This window comes from Microcaecilia unicolor, chromosome 9, assembly GCF_901765095.1.
Source record: "Microcaecilia unicolor chromosome 9, aMicUni1.1, whole genome shotgun sequence".
In the NCBI taxonomy this organism is placed as follows: domain Eukaryota; kingdom Metazoa; phylum Chordata; class Amphibia; order Gymnophiona; family Siphonopidae; genus Microcaecilia; species Microcaecilia unicolor.
In genome coordinates this window covers 74,198,093-74,210,337 of record NC_044039.1, presented here as the reverse complement: position 1 = coordinate 74,210,337, position 12,245 = coordinate 74,198,093, and the positions used below count along the sequence as shown (strand labels likewise).

Sequence of the window (12,245 nt, the reverse complement as noted above, 5' to 3'; positions counted from 1 at the left end):
TTTGGATAATTGAAGTCACCCATTATTATCACATTGCCCATTTTGTTCGCATCTCTGATTTCTTTTATCATTTCTGCGTCTACCTGCTCATCCTGGCGAGGCGGACGGTAGTACACTCCTATCACCGTTTTTTCCCCTTTTATACATGGAATTTCAACCAACAATGATTCAAAGGAGTGATTTGTGTCCTGCTGAATTTGTAATCTATCTGAGTCAAGGCTCTCGTTAATATACAATGCTACCCCTCCACCAGTCCAGTCCACCCTATCACTACGATATACTTTGTACCCCGGAATGACAATGTCCCACTGGTTATCCTCCTTCCACCAGGTCTCAGTAATGCCTATTATATCCAATTTTTCATTTAGTGCAATATATTCCAACTCTCCCATCATATTTCTTAGACTCCTAGCATTTGCATATAGACATTTCAGAGTATGTTTGTTGTTCCTATTTGCATGATGCTTAGTACCTGACACTATTGATTTGCCATCTTTTGTCTGATCTTTAGTTGTATTTAAGGGCACCTGGCCTACCACGGTCTGTTGTGCAACCTCACTATCCAGAAACCCTATCTTCCCTGTTTGTGAGGTATCTTTGCAAGATACCTTTTCCCGACCCATGCGCTTTTGAGCGACTGTCGGCCTTCCCCCCATTTCTAGTTTAAAAGCTGCTCTATCTCCTTTTTAAATGCCGACGCCAGCAGCCTGGTCCCACCCTGGTTAAGGTGGAGCCCATCCTTTCGGAATAGGCTCCCCCTTCCCCAGAATGTTGCCCAGTTCCTAACAAATCTAAAACCCTCCTCCCTGCACCATCGTCTCATCCACGCATTGAGACTCCAGAGCTCTGCCTGTCTCTTGGGCCCTGCGCGTAGAACAGGTAGCATTTCAGAAAATGCTACGCTAGAGGATCTGGATTTGATCTTTCTACCTAAGAAGAGCCTAAATTTGGCTTCCAGAACCTCTCTCCCACATTTTCCTATGTGATTGGTACCCACATGTACCAAGACAGCGGACTCCTCCCCAGCACTATCTAGAATCCTATCTAGGTGACACGTGAGGTCCGCCACCTTCGCACCAGGCAGGCAAGTCACCAGGCGATCGTCACGTCCACCAGCCACCCAGCTATCTATATGCCTAATGATCGAATCACCAACTACAACAGCTGTCCTAAACTTTCCCTCCCGGGCAGCACTTGGAGACATAATCTTGGTGCGAGAGGATAGTACAACCAAAGGATAGTACAACCAAAGTGGTTTACATATATATTACATGTATGAACTTTCTCTATCCTTAGTGGGCTCACAATCTAAGTTTTGTACCAGGAGCAATGAAGGGTTAAGTGACTTGCCCAGGGTCACAAGGAGCTGCTATGGGATTCAAGCCTAATTCCTCAGGCTCCTAGCCCAATCCATTAACCATTAGGCTACTCCTCCACTCCAGGCATGCTTGTCATACTTTCCTTCCTGGATGTCTCACTGCCATCCAGGGCTGTAGCAAGTCACGTGTGGCTGGTGTGGCCACACAGAGCGCAAGAGAAGGCTTCCACTGGCTTCCTTCGCACCGACACCATCAAAGTGAATGGGGCAGGAGTGCACTGCGTCAGTTGGGGACACGTCGCACAGAGTGCATTTGGCTCTTGCAATGCTCCTGCTGCCATCTGGTCCTGAACAATGGCCAAGACTGAACTTTTTATCTTTCCCCCCTAAACCCACCTGTCCTCTCCCCCTTCTCTGTTTCTGTGGATAACACTCTCATCCTCCCTATCTTCTCAGCTCCTAACCTTGGTGTCATATTTGACTCCTCTCTTTTTTCACTGCAAGTATCCAACAGACAGCTAAAACCTGTTATTTCTTTCTTATATTTAAACGCTTTTATTGATGACAAAACAGATTAAGCATTTTCACAGTGTAAGCATTCAAACATCCAGATAAAAGAAAAGAGATACTCTCTTTGATCAAAGTATTACATGCGTCATCAAACTTTTATCCTTTTATCCCCTCCCCTCCTTCTTAGTGACTTCAGCTATCCATACCCAAATAACCATGTATCCGATAGCAAGTGAGATCAACATTTATCGGTAACCTTATTCCCTAAAACCTCCCTCCCCCCCCCTTTACTCATTACCCTCCCACCCCTTCCTACCCCCCTCACCCTGTAACCCACCCGCCCGTCCCTTAGGAGTAAGTCCTGTCAAGTAAGAGGCGCTCATTATCCCAACCCTCCCTCTGGTTCATAAGGTATTAAGCACCAGACTCCTCCCTTTAGGCGAGAGTGTATCTAAGTAAACTCCCCAAACTTTTAAGAATTTTTTTTCCCGTTTTGGTGAGCTCTTTGATTCCCTAGCCTCCCACATCATTAGCTGGTGCACGAGATTACGCCAGTGCCAGTAATCCGGGGTCAATTCTGACGTCCAGTTAAGCAAGATAACTTCCTCGCCATTAAACATAGTTTGTGAAATAATAAAGTACCCTCTGGGGAAGCCCCCCCTAAAAGAACCCGGGATCTCCAAGAGCATCTGCACTGCCGTGCCTGCTACCTCTTTAGACAGCAACCAAGATAGATGTGTGGCATCTCTTCCCCAGAAGTCCCGTATCAACCTGCAGCCCCAAAAAGCATGGTAGAATGTGTTGTCAATTTGTTTGCACTTTTGGCACAACGATGAGGTGGTCCCCCCAAAATTTGCTAGCTGAGCTTGAGTTAGGTATGCCCTATGTATAACCCGAAAGGCACATTCCCTATATTGAGCACCATGTTATTTCTTTCTTTAAAAGAACAACAAAATGTGTCCATTCCTTTCTGTATCAAAACCCTTATTCACGCTCTCATCACCTCATGCTTAAATTACTGCAACTTGCTTCTCACAGGTCTCCCACTAAACCATCTCATATCAAACATGGCAACTACTCAGTATCTTTCTTTGCTTTTAACAAATTTTGAATTTGACAGCTCTGATGAACAGGACCCCCCTGATCCCACACTTTGTAAAAATGTTCCCTGATGGTCTAGTGGACCCTGGATCCCTCCCCCCCAAATATTTTTAAAAACTTTTCCCTGGTGGTCCAGTGGATCCTAACCAGGGGTGGACTGACCATTCGGGCAACTGGACAGTGCCCGAGGGCCCAGAGGCTCTAGGGTGCCCAGAGGATCTGCCCGGATGCCCAGTGTGCCGCTGGTGATCTAGTGGCCTCTGCGGAGGGAACATGTGCTTTTCTGCCTGGCCCGCTGGGTAGCTGCTATTCCCCCCCCCCCCCCACCCGGCACCACCATATTTTAAAAATGGTGGCCAAGACTCTATGGAAGTCTCGTGAGACTGTTGAGACCTGCGAGACTACCACGAGAAGTCTCGGCCACCATTTTGAAAACACAGTGGGGCTGGCAGGCAGGGGAATAGCGGCAGCGCAGCAGACAGGAAAGAACATGCCCCCACCGCAGATGCCACCAGACCACCAGGACCCCTCAGATAGGACCAGGGCAGTGGGAGCGTCAGCTGCGGCAGCAGGGGTGGCAGGGGGGTGTTGGGCAGTGGCCCTTCCAGCAACCTCTCCCTCAAAAGCATTTAAAAATTTTTTCCTTGGTGGGCCAATGAACCGGATCCCTTCCCCCACATGTGCACACCCCCCTCCGGGTCCTGACCCTACCCGCACCCCTTCCTTATATGGTGCTTAGCCCTGCCCAGTACATCCCAGATCATACAGGGCAGGTTCTGGGCGCTGCCATTTTGTTCCAGGCAGGCCCGAGGCAGAAGGGAGGAGCTGTTGCTCATGCCCTCCTGCCTCCACCGGGTTGGGACCGGGAGTGGGGGGGTGTGCACTTGTAGGTGGAAGGGGTCCGGTTCATTAGAACACCAGGGAAAATATTTTTAAAAGATTCCTGGGGTGGGGGATCACAGGGAGGGCTCCGGGGGGGTGGGGGTGGGGTGGGTGGGGGGTCGGGGTCCACTGCACCACAAGGGAAAATTTAAAAAAAAAAAAAGATTCAGGGAGGGCCACGAGGGGGGGGGGGGGGGGGGTTCAGTGTCCACTGGACCACCAGGAGGGGCATAATCGAAAGGGGTGCCCAAGTTTTCCTGAGGATGTCCTCACAGGATGTCCCGACGAAGGGGCGGGGAAACCCGTATTACTGAAACAAGATGGGCGTTCACCTTTCGTTTCGATAATACGGTCGGGGACGCCCAAATCTTGACATTTAGGTCATCCCTAGAGATGGTCGTCCTTAGACTTGGTCGTTTCTGATTTTCGGCGATAATGGAAACTAAGGACGCCTATCTCAGAAACAACCAAATGCAAGCCCTTTGGTCGTGGGAGGAGCCAGCATTCGTAGTGCATTGGTCCCCCTGACATGCCAGGACACCAACCAGGCACCATAGGGGGCACTGCAGTGGACTTCAGAAAAAGCTCCCAGGTACATAGCTCCCTTACCTTGTGTGCTGAGCCCCCCAAACCCCACTACCCACAACTGCACACCACTACCATAGCCCTTACGAGTGAAGGGGGCACCTATATGTGGGTACAGTGGGTTTCTGGTGGGTTTTGGAGGGCTCACATTTACCACCAGAAGTGAAACAGGTAGGGGGGGATGGGCCTGGGTCCGCCTGCCTGAAGTGCAGTGCACCCACTAAAACTGCTCCAGGGACCTGCACACTGCTGCGATGGGCCTGAGTATGACATTTGAGGCTGGCATAGAGGCTGGCACAAAATATTTTTAAAGTTATTTTATTTGGGTGGGAGGGGGTTGGTGACCACTGGGGGAGTAAGGGGAGGTGATCCCCGATTCCCTCCGGTGGTCATCTGGTCAGTTCGGGCACCTTTTTGTGACTTGGTCGTAAGAAAACTGGACCACGTAAAGTCATCCAAACGCTCGTCAGGGACACCATTTTTTTTTTCTATTATGGGTCGAGGACGCCCATGTGTTAGGCATGCCCAAGCCTCGCCTTCGCTACGCCTCCGACATGCCCCCGGGAACTTTGGTCATCCCCACGACGAAAAGCAGTTGAGGACGCCCAAAATCAGCTTTCGAATATGCCAATTTGGGTGACCCTGTGAGAAGGACGCCCATCTTCCGATTTGTGTCGAAAGATGGGCGTCCTTCTCTTTCGAAAACAAGCCTGCAGGTAAATTTAAAAAAAAAAAGATTTGTTGGGGGGGTGGGGGGGCTCGGCTGAGGGGGCGTCGGAAGGTGAGAGGTAGGAAGCACAAGCAGGCAACTTTTGCAGTGGCATGCTTGTGCTTCCCTCCTCTCCGATAGCTCCAGAGCAACCATAAAATTTGCTTCCACAGAATACACACTAGAATACTAATGAGCTCATTGTAATACATTTGCATGGTGTTCTCGGTGGCTGCTAACGGCACACATTAGAGCCACGGAAAGCCCCTTTGTGCATTACTAGCTACATAATCGCTTGCTTTAGACTGGCTAGAACCAGTCTAAAGCAAATGTTAATAGTAAAGTAAGCTTTGTGCATCTGGCCCTAAGTTCCCTTATAGTCTGCAACTACATGTCCTTGGAGTGCCCTGTTATAGAATTTCCCTCAATCTTTCCTAATTCTATAAACTTGCATGCCCAATTTTCAGCTTAGCAAGCACAGTTATTATTATTATTATTTATTGCATTTGTATCCCACATTTTCCCACCTATTTGCAGGCTCAATGTGGCTTACACAACTTTGTTATGACATTTACATTCCAGGATATCAGATACATTTAGTAATGTGCAGAGATTGAGTAAGGGAAGAAAGAAGGAAATGGTTAGGCGGGTAAGTATAGAAGGTGGACTTTCATGGCTGGGTGGGTTGGTAAAGTGGATTAGAAGAGATATTGGTTCTCTTTGTAGGCCTTGTTGAAGAGGTATGTCTTCAGAGATTTGCGAAAGTTATTTATATTGTCGATTGATTTCAAGTCTGTAGGTAATGCATTCCATAGCTGCGTGCTCATGTAAGAGAAGGTGGTGGCATGCATCAGCTTGTATTTTAGTCCTTTACAGCTGGGGTAGTGCAAATTGAGAAATTTGCGGGATGGCATTTCTGGGAGGTAGGTCCACGAGGTTTAGCATGTAGATTGGGGCATCTGCATGAATGATTTTGTGTACAATTGTGCAGATCTTGAATGCAATGCGTTCCTTAAGTGGGAGCCAGTGAAGTTTCTCTCTTAGGGGTTTTGCGCTTTCATATTTGGTTTTTCCAAATATGAGTCTGGCGACAGTATTCTGGGCGTTGCAATAATCCAGATGGCTTATTACCATAGACTGTACCAGGGTACGGAAGATGTGTCTCGGGAAGAAAGGTTTTACTCTTTTGAGTTTCCACATAGTGTGGAACATCTTTTTCGTCGTGTTCTTCACGTGGGTATCGAGAGTGAGGTTTCGATCAATAGTAACCCCAAGGATTTTCAAGTTTTGTGAGACAGGAACAGAACAGTATGGTGTGGTTATGGTGGAGAAGTTTTTTGTGTTATGTTGAGAGGTGAGTACAAGACATTGTGTTTTTTCTGCATTAAGTTTTAGTTGGAATGCATCCACCCAGGTGTGCATGATTTGGAGGATTTGGTTGATCTTGTTAGTGATTTCATTTAGATCATGTTTAAACGGGATATAAATTGTGACATCGTCTGCATATATGTAGGGACTGAGGTTTTGATTGGCTAGAAGTTTGGCTAAAGGTATCATCATTAGGTTGAATAAGGTTGGTGAGAGGGGGGATCCTTGGGGGACTCCACATTCAGGTATCCATGGGGGTAATCTGTCTGCGTACATTATTACTTGGTATGATCTTGTGGTCAGGAATCCTTTGAACCATTTGAGAACTGTGCCTCCTACTCCAAAGTATTCTAGTATATGTAATAGTATTCTATGATTAACCATGTCAAAGGCACTGGACATGTCGAATTGTTGGAGGAGTATGTTGTCACCCGTTGCTATTGCTTGTTTGAATGAGTTCATTGCGGACACTAGAACTGTTTCAGTACTGTGATTTGACTGAAATCCTGATTGAGAATCGTGTAGAATTGAGTGTTTATTTAGGTATTCAGTAAGTTGTTTCATCACTATGCCTTCCATGAGTTTGGTTATGAACGGAATGGATGCTACTGGGCGATAATTGGTTAGGTCCAATGTGCTTTTCTTGACATCTTTTGGTAGCGGTGTAAGTAGGATGTTTCCTTTGTCCATGGGAAAGAGCCCATTTTGAAGCCTGTGGTTTATGTGGTTCATGAGGTCTATTTTGAATTGTTTGGGTGCAGATCTTATTAGACTAGTTGGGCAAATGTCTAGTTTGCATTGCGATTTGGCGTATTTTCCGAGCCAGTGTGAGATTTCATCTGATGAGAGCGTGTCAAAGTTGGTCCATGATCGATCTGCTGGGTATTCCCCGGGTTTTGGGTTTAGACATTCCAGGATGTCTGTGTAATCCGATGTATTGGTAGATATCATGAGTCGGAGCTTTATTATTTTTTCATTGAAGTAATTCGCAAGATTGGTTGCTGATGGAGTGTCAGTGTTGTTGGAGGTAACCGTTGTAGTACTTAGGAGATTGTTTACGAGTGAGAAGAGTTTGTGTGTATCCTTGTAGTTTGGTCCTATTTTGGTTTTATAATACGTCCTTTTAGTTTGTCTGATAGTGTATTTGTATTTTCTTTTTTTTTTTTTAAATTTATATTTATTAGTATTTCAATAATCACAAGCCAATACCACTTGAGAAGGAAAAAAAGCATCCAAAGAGTACTAATTTACAAAGGAAAATAACACAATTTTCTTCAGAAAAAAAAAAAAGAGAAAACATCTCCTTTTTAGATGCTTTAAAGTCCACAAATAGGGAGTCCAAGTATTCAAAATACTGGAGATATAAGGAAAAGAAATTAAACATTTCAAGTAAATTGTTACCAAAACTAAGACATCAGCATTCCAGACAAGGTATATATTCATTTACAGAGCTTTCTTAGATGTTAAAAAGGAACTTAAATGGGAAGGGTCAAAATACACATATTTGACATTCTGATAATTAACCAAACATTTGCAAGGATATTTTAAATAAAACGTTGCTCCTAATTGGAGAGTCTCTTGTTTCAACTGCAAAAACTTTTGCCTACGCTTCTGCGTATCTCTCGACAAATCCGGGAAAATCCGTGTTTGTAACCCTCTAAAGGTTTTTTCTTTCTTTAGGAAAAATTTCTTTAATATCCATGATTTGTCAGAGGTCAACGCCACAGTAGCAAGTAAAGTTGAAGCTGTAATTATTTCATTATCTGATCTTTCTAACAATGCAGATACATCTATTGCCTGATTACTTGGAAGTTGTTCATCTTTTTTACCCGGGATATAAAAAACCTGGGAAATAGGAGGGAGTTGATCTTCACCAATTTCCAAGACCTCTCTGAAGTAATTTCTTAACATTTCCCGTGGGGAAATCAGAGGCTGAGCAGGAAAATTTATAAAACGTAAATTATTATTTTTAAGATTGTTTTCAAGAAACTCCGATTTCCTCCTTTGGTTTACCAAATCTTTAACAATTGTTGTTTGCACAGATTGTATATATTGTAATTCTTTCTCAAAATTTTCAGTTTGTGAGGCCACAGTATTAAGTTTAATTTCTACTTCCTTCAATTTCCCATCCAATAAAACAATTTCTTCTGACATTTTTTTTGTCTGAGGGCATAAAGCCCTACCAAGTTCCACAATTAGATGCCAAAGATTGTCTAAAGTTACTTCAGTAGGTTTTTTGAAAGGAAATATATCTTCTGTCTCAGTGTGTATCGGACTTACATTCCCATTTGTTCCTACGGTCTCCTCAGTGGTTCTTCTCTGTATGGGAGCAGTTAAGGTGGGAGTTAACAAACTTCCCAAACCTTCCATCGAGGATAGAATAGCCTCCCGTTCCTCTCCGCTACCTGACCCTCCGGTCTTCGCGTCTGAGTGCGCACTCATCGGGGAACTGCTTCCAATTGGCTGAGGAGGCGGTTCTCTGCCGTCTGGGCTCAACGAAACTTCCAGCCCTGTGTTCGCTTCACTTTCTCCAGCTAGTGTGCGAACAAGCGGGCCACCATTGACGGAACAACCATTGCCTGCGGCTCTCTGCAAAAATGGTTCGATAGAACCAAGAGAAGGTACATTTCCCGGCTGCTGGGAGGCAGTCGCCGCAGCCCTTCCCCTCCTCTTAGGCATAACAACGATATTTTTTTTTTTTTTTTTCAGGAAAGGGAGAGACGAAAAAACGCGTCCGTCCTAATCGGCGGCCATCTTGGACTCCTCTTATTTGTATTTTCTTTGTATGTTTCCAATCTTTGAATTTGTCTTCGTCTTTTTTCTTGCTCCATGCTCTTTCTAATCTTCTGACCTGTGTTTTTAGTTCTTTCAATTCTTCGTTAATTTACAAAGGAAAATAACACAATTTTCTTCAGAAAAAAAAAAAAGAGAAAACATCTCCTTTTTAGATGCTTTAAAGTCCACAAATAGGGAGTCCAAGTATTCAAAATACTGGAGATATAAGGAAAAGAAATTAAACATTTCAAGTAAATTGTTACCAAAACTAAGACATCAGCATTCCAGACAAGGTATATATTCATTTACAGAGCTTTCTTAGATGTTAAAAAGGAACTTAAATGGGAAGGGTCAAAATACACATATTTGACATTCTGATAATTAACCAAACATTTGCAAGGATATTTTAAATAAAACGTTGCTCCTAATTGGAGAGTCTCTTGTTTCAACTGCAAAAACTTTTGCCTACGCTTCTGCGTATCTCTCGACAAATCCGGGAAAATCCGTGTTTGTAACCCTCTAAAGGTTTTTTCTTTCTTTAGGAAAAATTTCTTTAATATCCATGATTTGTCAGAGGTCAACGCCACAGTAGCAAGTAAAGTTGAAGCTGTAATTATTTCATTATCTGATCTTTCTAACAATGCAGATACATCTATTGCCTGATTACTTGGAAGTTGTTCATCTTTTTTACCCGGGATATAAAAAACCTGGGAAATAGGAGGGAGTTGATCTTCACCAATTTCCAAGACCTCTCTGAAGTAATTTCTTAACATTTCCCGTGGGGAAATCAGAGGCTGAGCAGGAAAATTTATAAAACGTAAATTATTATTTTTAAGATTGTTTTCAAGAAACTCCGATTTCCTCCTTTGGTTTACCAAATCTTTAACAATTGTTGTTTGCACAGATTGTATATATTGTAATTCTTTCTCAAAATTTTCAGTTTGTGAGGCCACAGTATTAAGTTTAATTTCTACTTCCTTCAATTTCCCATCCAATAAAACAATTTCTTCTGACATTTTTTTTGTCTGAGGGCATAAAGCCCTACCAAGTTCCACAATTAGATGCCAAAGATTGTCTAAAGTTACTTCAGTAGGTTTTTTGAAAGGAAATATATCTTCTGTCTCAGTGTGTATCGGACTTACATTCCCATTTGTTCCTACGGTCTCCTCAGTGGTTCTTCTCTGTATGGGAGCAGTTAAGGTGGGAGTTAACAAACTTCCCAAACCTTCCATCGAGGATAGAATAGCCTCCCGTTCCTCTCCGCTACCTGACCCTCCGGTCTTCGCGTCTGAGTGCGCACTCATCGGGGAACTGCTTCCAATTGGCTGAGGAGGCGGTTCTCTGCCGTCTGGGCTCAACGAAACTTCCAGCCCTGTGTTCGCTTCACTTTCTCCAGCTAGTGTGCGAACAAGCGGGCCACCCATTGACGGAACAACCATGCCTGCGGCTCTCTGCAAAAATGGTTCGATAGAACCAAGAGAAGGTACATTTCCCGGCTGCTGGGAGGCAGTCGCCGCAGCCCTTCCCCTCCTCTTAGGCATAACAACGATATTTTTTTTTTTTTTTTCAGGAAAGGGAGAGACGAAAAAACGCGTCCGTCCTAATCGGCGGCCATCTTGGACTCCTCTTATTTGTATTTTCTTTGTATGTTTCCAATCTTTGAATTTGTCTTCGTCTTTTTTCTTGCTCCATGCTCTTTCTAATCTTCTGACCTGTGTTTTTAGTTCTTTCAATTCTTCGTTAAACCATGGTATTGAGTTTTTTCTAGGTGAGGTTCTGGTTTGTAGTGGTGCTATGTTGTCTAGTACTGTTCTGCATCTGTTATCCCATTCTTGGAGAAATTGGGGTGAGTCTGTAGGTGTTGTCCATTCGTCAGTGTAGAATTGTTGCCAGAAGATTAGTGGGTCTATTTTACCTCTCGTTGTGTAGGATTGTTGTTCTTGTTTTTGTTGTATCTTTTTTGTTCTCCAGTGAAGGGAAAGGTTTGCACTGTAGTGATCGGACCATGGCGTGGCTGTCCATTTTATGTCTATTAGTGTGAGGTTTGGTTCTGATGAGAATTTGTGGATGATGATGTCTAGTGTATCTCCTTTGTTGTGGGTGGGTTGTGTGTTCGGCCAGTGGAGTTCCCATAGTTGGAGAAAATCCTTGCATTCGCGTACATTGCTTGAGTTGGTATCTTTGCGCACACAAGATACAGAATAGTCAATTGCACGCATAACTTAATTTAATAATTAGCTGCTAATTGCATTAACCAATTATTGGCTATAATTGGTGTTGATTGGTACTAATTTGGCACAAATTAGTAGTTACAAGCGTAACTTTCATTAATTGGTATTCTTAAAATTGTGCATGCAAAATCTATCACATGCAACTGCAAAGTAGATGGAGATCTGGGAAGCGCATGTGTGGGTCAGAAGAGTGCCTAGCTGTAGTGTACGCAGTGTATAGAATACTAGCATTTATGCGCATGCATTTACACAAGCCATTAAGACAGAGTAAGTGCTCGTGCCTACAGTTGTTAAGTATGCAAATGCAAACTTACACTAGTATTCTATAATGGCAATTGCATGTATAATTGCCGATACAGAATTCACAATTAGCATGTATTATTTTTATTTATTTATTACACAGTTTCTATACCGCACTGTCAAACTTTCTACACAATTAAAACATATTAATAACAACACTTGCTCTTCCAAGAAAGCAACCAAAAATCAAAGATAGCAAATATCCCTAACCCTCCAGATCAATATCAAAGGCTTCACACATTTTCTAAATTGACCATAGTTCTTCAAAAGGCGCCTAACTTCAGGTGTCCTTTTGAAAATTACTTTCAATATGTTTGCATTACATTTTGTGTGTTTTAATTTGTATTCTATTTTTGCTGTGCTAATGGGTAATGAGCTATTCTGCATACTCTTGCACCTCATTATTTCATCAGAATAGATTTTGCATTAGTACTAAAGCAGTCTAGTTTACAGGGCCGGTCCTAGG

The 12,245-nt window shown here is 43.6% G+C and overlaps 1 protein-coding gene across 1 annotated transcript in view; it reads right to left on the bottom strand.

The window, feature by feature from the left end:
• Nucleotides 1-12,245, bottom strand: part of PHF21B (PHD finger protein 21B) — a 559,570-nt gene that overhangs the window by 318,991 nt on the left and 228,334 nt on the right. Inside the window, exons 4-5 of the mRNA XM_030215094.1 lie at nucleotides 4,484-4,521; nucleotides 1,361-1,369 (exon numbers count right to left, since the gene is read on the bottom strand). Of these exons, the coding sequence (XP_030070954.1) occupies nucleotides 1,361-1,369; nucleotides 4,484-4,521 (47 nt within the window). The remainder of the gene's footprint in view (nucleotides 1-1,360; nucleotides 1,370-4,483; nucleotides 4,522-12,245) is intronic.